Source organism: Tenrec ecaudatus, chromosome 8 (genome assembly GCF_050624435.1).
Source record: "Tenrec ecaudatus isolate mTenEca1 chromosome 8, mTenEca1.hap1, whole genome shotgun sequence".
Classification (NCBI taxonomy): domain Eukaryota; kingdom Metazoa; phylum Chordata; class Mammalia; order Afrosoricida; family Tenrecidae; genus Tenrec; species Tenrec ecaudatus.
In genome coordinates this window covers 144,661,788-144,679,014 of record NC_134537.1, presented here as the reverse complement: position 1 = coordinate 144,679,014, position 17,227 = coordinate 144,661,788, and the positions used below count along the sequence as shown (strand labels likewise).

The 17,227-nt window shown below is 56.8% G+C and overlaps 1 protein-coding gene across 6 annotated transcripts in view; it reads right to left on the bottom strand.

Moving 5' to 3' along the window:
- Positions 1-217: 217 nt before the first annotated feature.
- The window catches only part of DNMT3A (DNA methyltransferase 3 alpha), an 89,808-nt gene continuing 72,798 nt past the window's right edge, over positions 218-17,227 (bottom strand). For 3 of the 6 annotated variants that reach the window (XM_075557018.1, XM_075557020.1, XM_075557021.1), the window contains 12 exons: positions 16,554-16,633; positions 15,923-16,035; positions 15,638-15,821; positions 15,325-15,409; positions 13,483-13,628; positions 12,700-12,790; positions 12,357-12,505; positions 11,586-11,671; positions 10,349-10,495; positions 8,213-8,282; positions 7,432-7,550; positions 218-6,523 (listed from right to left, as the gene is read on the bottom strand). In XM_075557018.1, the coding sequence (XP_075413133.1) occupies positions 6,382-6,523; positions 7,432-7,550; positions 8,213-8,282; positions 10,349-10,495; positions 11,586-11,671; positions 12,357-12,505; positions 12,700-12,790; positions 13,483-13,628; positions 15,325-15,409; positions 15,638-15,821; positions 15,923-16,035; positions 16,554-16,633 (1,412 nt within the window). In that variant the 3' untranslated portion in view covers positions 218-6,381. Of the gene's footprint in view, positions 6,524-7,431; positions 7,551-8,206; positions 8,283-10,348; positions 10,496-11,585; positions 11,672-12,356; positions 12,506-12,699; positions 12,791-13,482; positions 13,629-15,324; positions 15,410-15,637; positions 15,822-15,922; positions 16,036-16,553; positions 16,634-17,227 lie in introns of those variants that run through there. The other 3 variants (XM_075557019.1, XR_012785759.1, XR_012785760.1) reach the window with 3 other exon arrangements.

The following is a 17,227-nucleotide window of genomic DNA, read 5'->3' as shown; positions in this document are numbered from 1 at the left end:
CAGGGCAGGATCTGTGAACACAGGGGCCCCGCCTGAACATGCCTTTGCCTGGGGCTCCAAGTCCTTCCCCAATGCCCTGCTAGTTCCTCACGGACCAGCCACCCACCCCAGGCCACCCAGGTCTCACGGAAGCACATCCCCATGCAGGGTAGGCGCTGACGCCCTCTAGGGCGAAGGAGACGCAAGACAAAGGACATTAGGATGGTGCCTTTTCCGCTTTTTCTTTTTGCACAAAACAAGTCCATTTATTCAAGTGTTCTCCAGCACAAGTACATTAGAAAGGGGCGGTAGTAAATTCTTCTGGGCACAAAGAAAAATGTGGTGAAGGCGGAACGGACGGACTTTCTACATCTGCTGCACGCATTGACCTCTTTTAATTATGTCATAAACAGCTATGTCACGAGCATCACTTACACAGAGACACAACAGAGCACCAGGGAGGCCCGGGGGCCGGGTGGCACGCACGCGGCCCACCCTGGGTGTCCCAGAACCAGACTGTGAAATGTACATTATTATTGTCAATAAATAGAGAAGCAACCCTAAAAAAATATATAGTGGTGAAAGAGGATGCTGGAACCGGGGGCGAGGGTGAGGGGGGGCCGGGTCGGGGAAGAGAGGGACTGGCGAAAGGCAAGAGGCAGGGCCGGGAGGGGCCGGGGAGTGAGTCCTGCATTGCGCTGCATGGAATGTGGAGTGGAAGTACTCTGCTGCCGGGGTCAAAGCGAAATCGTCTGTGGCAGGTCAAAGTCATTACCAAATCAGCTACGGAGTTTATTCTTCAGGATGAATACATGATTTCCCACAGATAAGTAAGCACCCGCTACTTCAATGCCTCAGCTAAAACACATGAAATCGCTCATTTAGTTTTCAAGTACAAAGTTAAAATGCCTTTTTAATAATAATATATCAGAGTAAAATAATAGTCTCTTTTAAACTCCACTACAAGAAAACAAAACAAACAGTCATTGTCCAGACAGCAGACTTAATTTAACAATATATATTTTTAATAAAATGTTTTTAGCACCTTGTTGAATCACCTCCTCCCTCCGCGTTATCCTAAGGAATTTCGGTTGGTTGGTTGGTTGGTGTTGTCGTTGTCGCCATTGGGTTGTGGGGGGTCTAGGGCTGTGACTACCCATCGGTCTGGGAAGTGAACCGGGACCACGGGGATGCTTCCGCATCCCTGCGCATCTCCTCAGGGGGAAAGGCTGGAGGCCACCGGGATGGGGTCTCGGGGGGACAGATCTGGGGGTGATATTTCCAGTTCGAGGAAGTCCAAGGGCCTCCACTGGCAAGGGAAGAGAGCTAAGGGGGCTTCTGCCCTGACCCCCACCGTTTTGGACCTGCTTGCTTCTCCCACCCCCCAAAGTACTTACTTAGGGTCCGACTGAAGCAAGGGGTCCCTCCGTCAAGAGGCCCCCCCCGCCTTCTGGCTGGTCTCTGAAACTCGGGCAGGAAGGCAAAGAGCTGCTCTTCCCAGACTCCAGCGCTTCCGCTGGGGACATCCCCTCCAGGTGACTCTCGGGCCTTCCTCCAGACCCTCCTGACACCCAGCACAAGGTGAGTGGGGAGGCAGCCGCACCTGTGCTGACCGCAGGCTCCTCTGGGACAGGCCCGGCTGGAGAGCCGAGCTCCAGTCCGCCCTTCCGTCCCTCACACCTTCTCCACCTGGAAGTCCCGGGAGGGCCTCCTGGAAAACCACTCCAGGGTTGCCTTTGGCCACAAGCCCTGGGCGCCACCGGACAGCCCTGCTGCTTCACTTCCCGGTGCCCCTGACCGACGCAACCACCCCCCACAGCCCCTTTGAGGTCACTGTGCTGGCAGGCCCAAGGCCCTGACCTATGGCCACAGTTCCAGGGGGTGCCCGCCAGTCTCCTGAGACTAGTCTCAGCACATCTGCTCCCCGAGCAGACCGGTGGCAGGGACTGATTCAAAACTGCCTCCCAAACGGACTTCATGGGACTGCAGTCTCCTTGTAAACACCGCCGCCCAGAGGGCTCTGCCGGCACTTCCCTAGCTCCTATGAGAGGGCTCAGCTTCCCAGGGCCCTATGGCCTTCCTCAGATTCCCTCAAGGTCAAATGGCCTCGCTCTCTGCTAGAACAGTCTGTTCACCCTAGCACCTTACCCAAAAAAATCACGCGGGCATCTCCCTCAACAGACTAGTCCCGGACCGGTGTCAACGCCTTCTAAGAGGGGCTGGGTGTGCTCTTGGGAAGTTGTTTCCCAGTAGGATGTCCAACAGCAAGAAGACAATGGCTCTCGGGTCCAGAGAGAAAGAACTAAGGATAGGTACACACTTACGTCATCACCTGCCGGGCGAAAGGCTCTCCGCCTGCTGGTCCCCTGGCCCACGGTGCTCATCTGCCTACAAGTCGGCCCCATGGGAAAGGGGTCAGCACCAGCCAACTCGAGGCCAAGCAGCCCCCCCTGCTGGAAACTAGCTTCCTCCTCAGGCCAGAGACCAAGGTCTGTAACCCTGGCACTAGCACCTGACATAACTGGCCCCCACCCCCCGCAAGAACCATCTATTGCTTTGGCACCTGTGTAGGGGAGAGTGGTCATCCTGAGCCCCTAGGAGTTCTAGCTTTCAATTTCGGGGGGGGGGGTGTCTGTGGGCCCACTTTGTAAAGAAAACGCCAGAACTTTCCCCTAGGCCCTCTTGGCTTCTGCCACTCCGCCTGTCCTCAGCTTTGTCTGCAAGAAAAGTAAAGACCTCTTCTCATCTCAGCCCGCCACCGGCCCTGCGGAAGGCGAGCCCAATACTTGGCCTCGGAAGCGCCCAGGGTTGGAGGTGGATTCAGAGTGTCCCAGCTTGGCCAAGTTGGCACATTCTCAAGGTCCCTTTGGGAGACCAAGCGCATTGGCTGGGATGGAAGAAAAGCTGGTGATTGTAAAGTCTAGCGTCTGCGAGGTGGCCCCGTGGGTCTGCTGGCCCACTGGGGGGCTACTGGGCTCCCAAGTAGTCAAGTCACAGGCCTCCTCTGACCCCAGCGCGTTCTCTGAATTTTCTTTTCTGCCCAGAAAAGAAATCCCTTGGGCTTGCCACCATCGTGGCTACCAATTGTCTGCATATTTCCCAAACCAATCTCTTGGGCAGAGCACCAGGCCCAGTTCACGGAGCACGTGGGCCAGGAGAAAAGCCAGCTGCTTCCCCACCAGCAGGAGACCAAGCCTGGGAGCACCAGAAGCAGAGCTGGAAAGCCTGTTGGCAGGAGGTGGCCTGTGAAGACACAGGCCCACCCCTGGGCGCGGGGAAGACCTTCCTGTCAGCTAGTGGGAGAGGAGCACCTTGGACTGCCTCTGGCAGCCCGCCTCCCCGCGGCCCTCCTGGGGCGGTGCTGATAGGCTCCAGGCCGGGAAGAGTGGAGCCTGGCTGGAGGATGGAGGGGTGGGGAAAGCACCAGTTAGGTACAGGGGCTCCACCTCGGGAGGGCAGGTCTCTCCCTCTGGTCACTCCAGGCCCCCCCAGTCACCACCTGCCTTAAGGTGATGATGCAGACAAGCAGACTGGGGTCCAGGGCTGAGCGATCCCAAGCAGGAACGCTGGACTGGCCACCAGCTGGGCGCTCTGAGCCAGGGCTGCCCAGTCTGGTCACCAATTCCTCATTTGCTCAATTCCATAGATGAGGTTTCCCTTGTCCCAATTTGGTTTTGTTTCACCCAGTGGACAGGACATCCAATTCGATTTTGGTTGGGGGAGAGTCGCTGGGGGGAGCTGAGGGCTACTTCACCGGTGCCTAGAGCTGCAGGGCAGCCTCAGAGGTTGCTAACAGAAGAACTGATTGACATAACCAGGGGCAAGAGAGATAGAACACTACCTGCTAGAGACCACCTGCTAAAAGAATACTCCTCCTCCTCCTTCCTGCCTTCAGCACCTAGCAACTGCTGGGATCGACAGGCTGTCTGCAATCAGGGCAACAGAGGTAAATGGCAGCACGGGCTGCCTCCCCAGTGCCCTGAACCCCAGGAGTGCTGGGGACTCCTGGCACGTGTGCTCCCACACCCTGTGCATCTGAGACACCCACCCCCCCAATCTGAGAAAGACTGGCCAGGGGGAAGGGAGCCTCCGTGTGCTGTGGGGTCTGGGGCTCAGCACCCCAAGCCCTCTTCCCTGCCCCAGTCCATAATATTTCTTATACATGACCCTATCTATGTATTTATATAGCGCCTAGCTCCGTAGGCCCCATCTTTCTCGGGATGCGAACATGGGACCATGTGCTTGGCACACACACACACCCCCATCTGCCAGTCCCAGGAGGTGCCGCCCCCTCCCATTATAAAATATATATCTCTATATACCACATATCTACACCCCATCGATCCAGGCAAGCGTCTGCCCATCGGGCTCCTCACCCTGGATCCACCACGTGCCGGCCCTTCCTGCCACACCGCCTCCGGAGGGAGAGGGGGACCAGGTGTGGCGCAGCTGTGGCTCGGCCTTCTGAGCACAGCCATCCTCAGACCAAGCACTAGAAAAGAGACACACACCACTGCAAGCACACACACCAGGGGAGGGAGGGCCTGCCGGTCCTCCCTCCAGCCCTGACACACCTGACTGGAGGAGGGGAAGCAGAAGAGAAGGGGGCTGACCCGGAGCTGCCTCTGGGGAGGCACTCTGTTGCTGTGCCTGGTGGCCCGTCTGGCCCACGGAGGGGGGTGGGGGGTGGGGCCAGGGCACCAGAGCCACACCGCTCTAAAGTTAAACAAACGAACAAAAAGAACACCCTGCTCCCCGCACCTCGGTTTGAAACCTAACAGGAGGGGTGTGGGGGTTTTGCTTTCATAAAGGAAATCTTCAGAAACAAACATAATTATAAACCAGAACCATTAAGAATGATGATAATAAAATGTGTCATCAGCCTCCCAGTAAAAAACTGCAGCCTTTTAGAGATGACCAAAAACATCACATTCCAGGGCCGGAGCGGCCTTGTGGGCAGAGGGCCAGAGCCAGGTGGGGGCTCATAAAAGAACACACAAAAGGCGACTCAGACAGGAAAGCACCGGTACGTTTTGTATGTTGTTTTATTTGCTCCAGGCGGGGGGCTTCCCTGTCACTGTCCCACACTCTGGATGATCTCTCGGCCCCCCCCCACAAGGAGCCCTCGAATCAGTGACAAATTGAGCCTGAAGACCCCTCACGCTGCCGTTTTCCACACACACATACACCCCCGAAGGGGGGAGGGGTCTCCTTCCTTTTAGAACCCAAATCAAAAGGTTATTGCATGAGGCAAGATGAATCCCACTCTCAGCTTCCCACGGTCCCAACCCCTCCCGCCTCACACCCTTGTGGCAGTGGGCAACAGACCAGCTATTCCAAATTCGCCTCCTCTGCCCTTTTTTTGGGGGGGGGGGACAACCCCCTCAGAATCGTGACTCATCTTCCAGCTTGATCCCTCTTCTCCACCTGGGGTCGGAACCCTCTGCACATAAGGCAACATTGGAAGCTGATGTTTTTACTCATCTCGTGGCTTGAAAGCACCATTATGAAGTCGGGTTTTACAGTAGTTAACAGTACCTTTTATATATGTATATATCTCATATCTATCATATATATATATAAACTGTAAACAAGAGGTAACAGCGGCTTCTAGAAACTGATTTTCTTCAAGGTTTCCTGTGTGGTAGGCACCTGAAATACTGTAGAAAAGTGTCTGTGTGGATGTCTGTCTGTCCTCCCTGCTGCTGCTGGCTGGGTTCTGTTCTGCGTGACCAGGCATGGTGCCGGCAAGGTGGCTTAGGGGCCAGGAAGGAATTGTGCCGCCCGACTCTCTCTTGTCTGTCCCCTGCTTGTGCTCCTATCTGATCAGGCTAGAGACAACAACAAAAAAAGATAGTCTCAAAAAAACCAACAAAAGAAATACCCAATATATAGATTTCTATAAAATTTCCTTTTTTCTTCTCTCCCATCTTTCCTCTGCAAGGTATTGTAACTATTTTTTTTTAATCCTGATTTTTTTTTTTTTGCTGCAATAAACCCTCTTGTTTCAGTCACAGCAAGAAACAAAAACCCAAACAAACAGAAAACCCCTCTGGAAAGAGTAGAAAACAAAAGTTTTGACCAGAAATGAAAAGGGAGGGGAAGGGGGTAAGGGAGAGGGGACAGGGGGCTTGGCTTCTTGGCTGTTGTGTTTTGTTTGTTTTAAATAGAACCAGAAGTGTAACATTGAGAAACTCAGGAGATGATGGCCAACCCTCTTTGCAAGGCAAAGCCCTCCAGTCATGTCCGCATCTGTGGTTTGTTGGGGTGTGTTGTGTTTAAGATTCCGTGTTCTCTTCTGGGTGCTGATTCTTCTCTCCGTCCTCACGTTCTTGGTGTTTTGTTTGTGGTGGTTGTTGTTTGTTTAGCTTTTGTCACTACCTCAGTGTGCCCTCACATCCCTTACACACAGGCAAAGTACTCCTTCAGCGGAGCAAAGAGGTGGCGGATGACCGGGACGCTCCACGACCGGCCCAGCAGTCTCTGCCTCGCCAGGCGGCTCATGTTGGAGACGTCGGTGTAGTGGACGGGGAAGCCAAACACCCTGGGGGAGGAGAGACAGGGCAGAGAGGGCTGCTGTCAGCGCTGGCTGGCCCCGGCCCAGGCTGGTGCAGCTACTGGCTACTGTTGGGCCAAGACCCTGTGGCCGGGAACGGACCACATCGATGGTGGTACCTGCGTGAACCCACGCTGGCGCCCTACCCCCCACCACCTCAATTCGGCCGAAGCGTCTGTCCTCAATGCCACACGGATCACCAACTCTGTGCCAGGCACTGTGCTAGTCCGTGGCTATCAAGGGATTCACCGTTAGGCATAACATGGTGATGGAAGCTCAGAACATGAGCACAGACACATTGAGTGTTTGTGATAAATATCCCCCGCCCCCAGCCACCATGCTCTGCAATTCCACCCCCGCGATGTGGGTACGCAGGAGACTTCACAAGTCTGCACACAACACGCAGGCATTCCCAATAGTTTGTCCAACGCTTGTCTGAGGATTTCCGGTTGGCTCTGCTTGTTTATGTGCACGGTCTCGGTCTGGCTGAACCCTCCCATACACCCAGAGGACGAGGCGGCAGTGTCGCCCTGGGTGGCTGGCTGGCACCATGTCAGGGTGGAGCCTCGAGTCCCCCCAATGCCTTGGTTTACAAAACGCCTACCAAGTCCACAACCCAGGTCGAGAAGCTCCTGGAGCAGCTGCATCGTTTTCTTGGAGTTCAACCAACTCGGGAATGTGAGCACTATGGATAGATGCCTAGACTCCTCTAACTTTGGGGGCAAGCCTTAATGAAAGTGCCCACAGAGGAGGGGCCTGCGTGGCCGGGCTCCTCTCCCCGGGAGCCGGGCCTGGGTGTGGGCGAGGCCTATGGCTCTCAGGGCGCTTGGGGAAAACACACGACCGGGGAGAAGCGGAGAAGTTTCCACGAAGGGCGTTGCCCGCGCCGGCAGTACCTTTCCATCTCGGTGCACCACAGGATGTCTTCCTTCTCGTTCATGAAGACGGGGAAATGCTGGTCCTTGCCCTGCTTGATGGAGTTTGACCTAGTCGTAATGGTCCTCACTTTGCTGAACTAGAAGAGGAAGGGAGAAATGAGTGGCCAGTCATGACCCTGCTGTGCGCAGGGCCCTCGCCAGCAACACGGGGGGAGCTGGGCAGGGCTCCTGGCATCCATCTTCCCTCACTTCTTAGGAGCCACCGCCTGTTCTTCGTCCTGCTTTGTGTGGCAATCCTGAGCTCAATCCAACTACCCAAGGGCTGGAGAGGTGGCAGCTGTCGCCATGCCACTTCCTTACCAAGTCCTTCCACAGGATGGCTTCTTCCACAGTTAGTCAAGCAGTCACTTGGGGCAAAGTAATGTCAAACTGCTCAAGGGGCTCAAGGACACACTCTGGGGGAGCTGCTGACCCAACGCCTGGCTGGCTCCCCTGGGAGCGGGGGTTTCTACAAGGAGCTACACAGTGCCCTTGTGAGGAGCTCTGAAGGCTTCTGCAGTTCAGGCTGAGCCAGAACATTAAACAGAAGAAACAATCATCGTATAAGAAGCCAGGGCAGGTCTGGGGGGCCCTGGTGAGCAGGTTGACGACCAGCAAGGACTCCTTGTCCCACGCCCCCCAGGATCGACAGGCTCCATGACCCATACACACTGTGCCCACAGGCTTCTCGCAGGGTAGGTATGACACATCTTGGGTCACGGCTCCAGGGCCACCCCCCTCGCCCCACCCCTGGGCTGACCTTGGCTATTCTGCCGTGCTCCAGACACTCCTGCAACTCCAGCTTATCGTTCATAGTGGACGCCAATGGCCTGGAGGCAGAAAGAGGAGCGCATGGGGCAGGGAGACACACACAAGCAACCGGACCGCCCTGCCACCCCCAAGCAGGGGCACCCTCAACACCACCCACACGTTGTCATGCACCATCCAGTGGATCCCAACTCCCGGGACAGAACTGCTCCTGGGAGCAGATGGCCGGGTGTTTGCTCCCATCGAGCCCCGGGGGGGGGGGGGGGGGGGTTTGAACTGCCGACTCTTGGTTAACAGCCCAGTGCTCTACTCCAGTCGCCACCAGCGCGCCTGATAGGCTGTCCCTCCAAGCTCCCCACAAACACACAGAAGCATCCTGCTGGCTCCCCGACTCCCAGACACAAATCACTAATCCTGAAAGGTCAATGTCACAGGAGCTACCTGAACCTACTGGCGGTCTCGGACCAGAAAAGCCGTCAGCCTCCGCTTCTCTTGACAGGCGGCTGGTTCCCCAAACCCACACCGCAATGGCGTCCCACAGCAGGCTGACACCCTTCTGGGCGACAACACATACCTGCATGCCAGCGGCCTTGGGTGCCTAGCACCCTAGGAGGGTGGCTTCCCCAGGGACTTGTGGAATTATGCAAATCACCCACTGCCCAGGGAGCCCTGGGGAGCTAGTGACCCCAGGCTTCTCACTGCTGTCGAGTTGATCTGATGCCTTGGAGGGTGTCCCCCCACTGTCAATCTCCCCAGAGGCACACCAGCAGCCTTCTCCCCAAGGACCGGCCTAGTGGCCTTGAACCACTGCCCTTCCATTCGGCAACCAAACGCTTAACCACGGCACCGCCAGGACTCCTCTTGCCACACCACGACCTGCCTCTCGCAGCTCTGACCTTGTCCTGAGCTCGGGTCACCCTGGCAGAGTCAGCACTTAAAAAAAAAAAAGCCCTAAACAGCAAGCAGCACCCACCCAGCAATTGTTCTATCGATAGTTTTAGGATGTCAGGAGGCCTGGTGGCAGAGCTGTGATGCGTTGGCTGCTAATCCTAAGGTCAGCAGTTTGAAACCACCAGGCGCTTAGATGGGAGCTTGTTACTCCTATAGTCAGTCTTGGACATTCAGTGGGGCAGTTCTACCCTGTCCCATCGGGTCGCTGTGAATTGTGACATCGACTGGATGGCAGGGAGTCTGGCGTCGGAGTTTTACAGCTTACTGTGCCACCCAGAGTGGTTTGAGGTGGGTGGGGGACTGTGTGTGTGGAGCTGTGATCCCACAGGTGTGCGTGTTTGCTAAGATCCATCAAACGGCCCCCCTTCAAGAACACTTCAATAGTTACTTATTTTTTTTTAAGCATCAAAACAAGTGAAAGAGAATAGCAGGCCAAGTAATTAAAAAGCAGACTGTGGTGATATTTTACAACGAGCAAAGCGTCCGGCCATGCCGGGTTCCTGCCTTCTGAGCTAGAAAGGGTGGCCTTTCGCTCTCAAAGGTCCACTCATGCAAAATATAAAGAGCCGCCACACGGCCCCTGCCCCTGCCGGACGCTTCCCTCCATTCTGGCGAACACGCAGGTTGAAGCAACGGATTAAAATAGAGCAGAGCACTAGCTGGGGGCAGGAAGGCCAAGCCGGCAGCAGGCTGTTAAGAAGGGAAAACAGCACTGACACCGTTCCCCGCAGAGCTCCCTACTCAGGCCTAGACCACCTGTGCCCACCCCGAGCCAGCTTCACTGGCTGAGTGCGCATCGCCTCCTCCGTGTGCTTGAAGCTGTGTCCCCAGCAGGAGGGTCCGGCAGAGAAGACCCTCTCGTCTTTTTTGAACAGGGCGCACAGGGAACCCCATGGGTCCTCCGAGCCCAACAGCTAAGCCTCGTGCATGAACCGCCCCCTAAACCCAGGTACAGCCGAGCGGGCTGCCATCTCAAGTCCAGACACGGCCACAGAAGCAGAAGGCGCAGCGTACACCAAGGCAGACGTAAACCCCACAGTCACCTAGACACGAAAATCCCACGGTCCTCACAGGGAATACCAACTGACCTCCCCTTCAGAGCTAACCACTCCCGACATCTGAAGTACCTGGTGATAAAGGCGAACAAACTACCCACATGAACCATGGCCGTCGCTACCTGAGACCAGAACCAGAGGGCGCCCAGCCATTCCTATTGGGTGTCTTCACCACGGTCACAACAGGTGGACCCTGAGAGGACATCACCTGCGTCAAGGAGCCATCTGTAGTGAAATCGCCAGATGGGAACTTCAACTGCTGCGTAAACCTCCATCAAAAACCACAACAAAATAGTTTAAGACACTTGATGATGTGCAGAGTTCAATGATCTTAGTGTGGGAAATTCTGGGTCCTGGGCCTCCAGGATCCTCCCTCCCCAACTCTATTACTCTCTCTCTCTCTCTCTCTCTCTCTCTCTCTCTCTCAAGAGAAACCCATTCTACAGGGCCAACCTTCCCAGGAAACCTGAGGGAACCCTGTCTCCCCAGGGAGCTGCTTCCTGAAAGATGGAGCACATGAGCCGGTCCATTTTTCATATTTTCACTAATGCTTCAGGGGCACGCCGAGTCGGCAACCCCACCGGCCCCTCCACAGCCTTTACCGAAGCCCGCTGCTCTGCTCAAGGCTCTGAGACCATGAGCTCCTGTTTCCATGGCAAAGATAGCTGGGCCGGATGAGCACACTGTGTTTCAGATCAGATCTATGGCTCCTGGAAAACCTCTCTCCACAACAGCTCCTCCCACTTGGTTCTCTTTGGGAGCTCCCACCGGATTGCCCTTCTCCAGGTAGGTCTTTGTAGAACGAGGACCTACGGCAGACAACTACTCCCTTTTGTTCCCGGATATTGAATTCCCTGTCGGCCTGACCCACGTGAAGAAAATGCCTCCCACAAAGGACCTGGAGCCAACAAAGCTGTGTGTCTTAAGAGGCGAAGCAGACCCCTCTGACATACTCGCTGTGTTGGAAGAGACCCCTCAAGAGTCAGACGTAGCTACCACTTCCTTTCCCACCCAATGGGCCACCCTCCACCGCTCTCCCTCGGGGGCCTGTAGGACATGGCTGGGAAGACAGGACTCGTGACCCACATGGGAAAAGCAACGACACCCAGCAGCAGTGCACTGTGTTTCTCTCAACACGGAGAAGGACCTGTCCACTACCGGCTGCTTTCCCAGGTGAGCAGACCACGACTCTCCTTTCTCAAGGAACCAGAGGGGTGGAAGCAGCAGCGAGGCAGGCCGTTCCCCAGGGGAGGCTGGCCCAAGAGAGCCCCTTCACTGATCCCAACTCTTTGGGGGGCAGCCTGCCTTGGTCGCCCTGACACCCACCCATAACAACCCCAGGGCCCAGCTCTCACCAACCTGTTCATACCGGGAAGGTTACCCCAGAAATAGCGGGCCCTGTGTGCGGCAGACACTTCTTTGGCATCAATCATCACAGGATTGGACTGCAAAACAGGAGTAGAGAGGGGAGGGGGGCTATTAAAGAGCGCCTGGCAGTGTTCCCGGCTTCGAGCCTGAGTGGCTCCCAGGCTTACAGCGCTCAGGAGACCCAACACTCTGATAACCTGAGCCCGCGTGGAAAAGCCAGACTTCAACCCACCGACTGCCGGACTTCCTGTGGCCATGGACACGGTCTCCACCTGTCCTGCACAGTGCAGCAGGTACTAAGCCACCACCCTCAGGGGTCTACCTATGAGCTGGGTCCCACATCATGTTTGGCGTACAACCTGAGAGAAGCCACGCTGGCATTTCAGGCTTGTAAACACCAGGGAAGGTGTGGGGGTCTTTTCCTCCCGGCCAGTCTTATCTGGGACAATTGCTTCTGGCATCTCCACACGCCCTTGGCCTTGGGAGTCTGGCCCCCCTCCTGACTGCTCAGCAAGTCAGGCTCCTCCCACCCAAAGGACCACGTGCATGGCCACACGTCAGAGCTCAAGACCATGGGTTCCCTCTGGAAAGAACTTCCAACCCTGCCTCCCTGAGAAGCCCAGAGCTTCCCAGATGGATCTTTTGCAAAGCAGCAAAGTGCTCAGGCCCCAGCTCCACAATGCAGATGAGACAGTGGGGGAAAGCAGTAATCCACGGTAGAAGCCATTAGTGAGCTGGCCAAACCAAGGGTGCTGGCTATACCTCGAGAAATCGCGAGATGTCCCTCTTGTCACTAACGCCCATGGCCACCACATTTTCAAAGAGCCAGAAGAAGGGGCGGTCATCTCCCTCCTTGGGCCGCGCGTCATGCAGGAGGCGGTAGAACTCAAAGAAGAGCCGGCCAGTGCCCTCTGAGAGGGTGGGAGAGAGAGCCAGAGCTGGAGCTGTCTGCACAGACAAGGTGTGGCTCGGGCAGGGCGAGGGGTGGGGTGGGGCAGCCCAGCGGGCATAGCTGTCCCAGGGCGCAGACGCGGCCCAAGTAGGAAGCCTAAGGGCCAGAGAACCAGCATAGAAGGCGGAGAGGGGAGAGGAGGGTACCACCTACCGTAGAGTCCCTTGCGGGCAGGGTTAACAATGGAGAGGTCATTGCAGGGACTGCCCCCAATCACCAGATCGAAGGGGCCCCACTCCTGGATCTGGGAGGAGAAAGGCAACGTGAGGTGCCTACTGTGCAGGGACAGTGGCAGAAAGGAAGAGAGACGTGGAATGTGGAGATGGCAGCAACAAGCAGACACCTGGCTGCTGCCCACGCTCTCTGCCCTTAATGCAGCTGTGGGCAAGTCTCCGAGCCACCCCACCCACCCCCGGCCCTCTCCGAAACCATGGGCAGGGTCTCAGCCGAGCAAGGAATTCAGTGTGTGCAGCAGTGGGAATGGGGCTCGGACGAACACTGAAATCTCGGGGTACCCCGCGCTGGGAAGCATAGGCAAGTGTCTGAGCCAGCTGAGCACCCTCCACATGGCCCTCAGGGCTCCTTATGGTTTCTGGGGCACAAATGAGTCCTATTACAATGTGCCAAGACACTGCCAGAGAGAGACCAACTCCACCCCCGGCCGCCAAAATGGAGGGGAAGGAAGGAATCCCCCCAAAGTCTGCGTGCTGCAAAGATCAGACCCACTTTTCATCCAAAGCTCTCTCCTGGAGGGGCTCCTGCAACAAGCCCAGGTGACAGCTGGCCCCACGAAGGCTAGCTCCCCAATTGCTACCTTATACCTGCCTACTGCCCTCTGGACAGAAAAACACAAGGGCAGGATGCAGATGACTCCATGGAAGGGGGGCTGGCTGTGTCTGGGGAGAGGAGGCAGGCCGCCCCACAGCACTGACATACATGCTTCTGCGTGACGCTGCGGACGTCGCCGACGTACATGATCTTCCCCTGGTGCCGCACCATGCCCACGGTGATGGAGTCCTCACACACCTCGGAGGCGATGTAGCGGTCCACCTGGATGCCTAGGTCCTTCAGCACCAGCAGTCCTGCGCCGGCCAGCAGAGAGCGCTGTCACTCGGGGCGCACGCCCATTCCAGACCACCACTTGCCCGTGTGTTCTCTTTCTCTCACTCTCTCTCTCTCTCTCTCTCTCTCTCTCTTTCTCGGCTGGTGTGGCCTGCTTGGAAGGTGCTGAGGGCCAGGGAGGCTGGTCCGTCAGCAGGCAGCTTCAGGATCCCGGAAGAACCGTTGCCAGTTTCCAATAGGCTTTCCTTCACCTGCCACAGTCTTGATTCCTCCCCTCTCCAGACCCTGCTACTCTGTCCATCGAAAGTCAACAGGACAACTGCCTAGAAGTGTCTTTGATGCCTGCCCCCACTCTCTGGTATCACAATCCTCTCAGGAAGCCCACTGCACTGTGAGCTAACATGAGTTGAGGTCTCATGTGTTGCCTTTCCTCCTGCTCGAGCCGCACAGTCCCCCCTCCCCCCAAAGCTTCTGCTCCCAATAGGCCTCCCCGTCCCCGGGAGCTTTCACAGCCTCTTGTGGTGGGGGTGACATGACTTAAGGAGGCTGCTCATCTCCAGTCTGGGAAACTGAGGCTGTCATTCACAGCAGATAGAGAAGGGTCTGGCCTGGAACGCCCTTCCCAGCCTCATCCCTGGGCTGACTGCCTGACCCTTTTCCAATGAGATGAAGGCAAATTTGGGCCTCTTCAGAGTTGGGGGCCAGACAGAGGGATGGAGACAGAGCAAGCTTCTAGGAAGTGCTCTGGACATGCCCAGTGCTGCTTGGGTCAAAGGAGTTTTCCTAAGGAGGTCGTGGTTTAAGTAGCTTCAGATGATATGTAGAGGTTTATCCTAGCACTGCTTATAAAAATGGGGGAGGGGGGAGGCGGATCGCACAATTCAGTCAGGGGCGGGGGTTGTGACCGCCGTGGCTTCCAACTCATGGCCGTCCATGTGTGCAGAGCAGAGACGGCTCTGTGTTCTCAGAACCAGGTTACCAGGACTTTCTTCCAAAGCACTCCTGGGGGGCTGTTCAAATTCCAGCCCTGAGCTGTGTGCAGGGAGTGTAACAACAGCAAGACCCAGCATGTTCACGCAGTAGGATCCTATGCAGATTTTACCCAGCAAAGCAGCCACCGTGTCATCAAGGAAGACAAGTGGTACAAGCAGCATTTACTGATAAAGTAATCACGATGAAGGAGGGGCATGTGACAGCGCAGTAGGAATGTGCAATCCTTTTATTTACTGTCTGCTTATGCACATTTACACACACATACACACACACACACACACACAACAAAATGTCTAATAGAAGTTAGTAACCGCAAGGCCTCACGAGATTCAAGGACTATTTCTTAGATGACCTTGTTTACCCTTTGCCTGGACTTGACCTGGGACTCTCGACCGCTCCTCTAGAGCTAGCTGCAGGTTTTTGTTCAGCAACCTGCTTCTGTCGGAACTGCCGGCCTCCACGGAGGCTTTGGAGGGAATCTTCTCTCAATCCCTGACTATCCACACCCTCTACCCTCTGCCAAGACGCCCTGGGAAGGAGAAAGCCCGCACAGCCCATGCCTATTTCTGACTTATTGGGCTTGCTCTTGGGCCACATCCTGTGTCCTCGTCAGACTCTGTTTTCATAGTTGCAGTCCTGACTGCTCTCTGCTACCAGGGTCCCCCCTTCCCCACAGGGAGAGCTCCCCCAGCGGGGGGCGCTTTGGGCCTGCACCACGCTCACCGGTAGCAATTCCATCAAACAGGGACAGCACCCGGATGGGCTTCCTCTTCTCGGCCGGTACAGGCGGGTAAACCTTGGGTGGGTCCTAGGCAGTGAGTGACACAAACAGGCCAGGTGGTCAAGGCTCTGAAGAAGCAGCGTTTAGGGGACCGAATTCTGGGGTTGTGCACCACTTTCAGCCCACCCCCACCCTGCTCGGAAGCCTCAGCACTCACTCGCCATGACCCCCACACAGCAGTTCCGAGGCGCTGAGAGCCCCAGTGCGGGGCATCATCTGGCCCTCGGCTCTGGCTGCCCCCGGCCCAGCACTCACAAATTCCTGGTCGTGGTTGTTGGCGAAGAACATCTGGAGCCGGGAAGGCCAGTCGTCCCGCCGCCGCAGCAGGCCGTAGATGCCCTTGTGGCCACACATGTAGCAGTTCCAGGGGTCTTCCTTGATGGCTGCCTGGGCAGCCCCGGGCCCCACCAGGAGGTCCACACACTCCACACAGAAGCACCTGGAAGGAAGGAAGCACAGGATACCGGGAGGCTCTCGGGCCACGCCCAGAGCTGGGGCTGAGCAGCACAGGGACGCGGGGGCGGGGGCGGGCCCGGTCACCTGCAGCAGTTGTTGTTCCCACACATGAGCACCTCGCGCCCCCCGCAGCAGATGGTACAGTAGGACTGGTAGCCATCGTCATCGTACTGGTAGGCGCACTCCAGGAAGCAGTTCTGCAGGAGGGAGCGGGGTCTCGGGGTGAGCCAAGGCAGGCCGGGAAGGGAGGCCAGCCTCCCTCCGCAGAACACCCCGACGACTCAGCCTTGGCCACATGACCCCTCACCCGCCACCACTTCACCCTGCCAGGGCCAGCCCTTAAACCAGGCCTAGGGAACAGCGTCGCCTGATCCAGGGCAGTGGGCAGAACCCGAGGGGGTTAGAGGAGGGCTAGGGAAGAGACCTGAGGTGCCTCCCCCCGCCACTTGTCTCCACACCCCATGGTGTGGCCCGCTGCAGCCCCTCCTGCGGTTCCTGAGGGCACCCACAGGTATCACTCCCATGCCCTCCTACAGTTAGGGCTGGCGACATTGGGAGCCCTGCCCACATGGGGGTACAATTTCGAAAGAGAAAATAAAAACAGTTAAGTCAAAATCTGGAAGTCCAAAGCCCATTCCTTTTATCCCCGCGACACTCCCCCTCTAGTACGCCCAACGCCAAGGGGACCCTGGTGCCCGCAGCTCGGCGCACCTACCTTGCAGTTCTGGCACATCCCTCCGATGAAGAGCGGGTGCTCCAGGGTGACGTTGAGGCTCCCGCAGGAGATGCAGATATCTGCCGAGCAGAGGGGCGGGGCGCAGAGAGGGGCGTGGTGAGCGGCCGCCAGAAAAGGGAGGCCGAGAGGGGCACAGGGAGTCGCCAGGGGACACCATGGCCTCCAAGCTCAGAAGCCCATCCATTTCTTAGAGAGCAGCAAGGCCAACCCCTAGGCACACGGACCCTCCGGCGGGGGCAGGGCCCTGCCTGGGCACTAGACTCTGGCGGCTGTCCTCAACGCTGCTCCCTAAGCTCAAGTCTTCCTGGCCTGGGAGACACACACACCCATCCTTATGAGAAGACACCCGGGGGACAGACCCAAGGGCCCACAGCCATGGAGCCGATGCTGACTCAGAGTGACCCGCTGTGGAAGCGCTTCTGCTGACGGGAGTAGAAAGCCCAATCTTTCTCCCAAGGACCAGATGGTGGGTTTGAAGTGACCACCATGCAGATGGCAGTCCAAGCCTTAGCCACCCCAACAGGGCTCCACCTTCCAGACAGACTCAATCAAATCCCAGAGGGAGCGCCAACCTTCTCTTACTCCCTGTGTGTGGGGGTAGGGGGGTCCCCAAACCCTAATGACTGAGCCCAGAAGAGGAAAGCAGGAGTGTG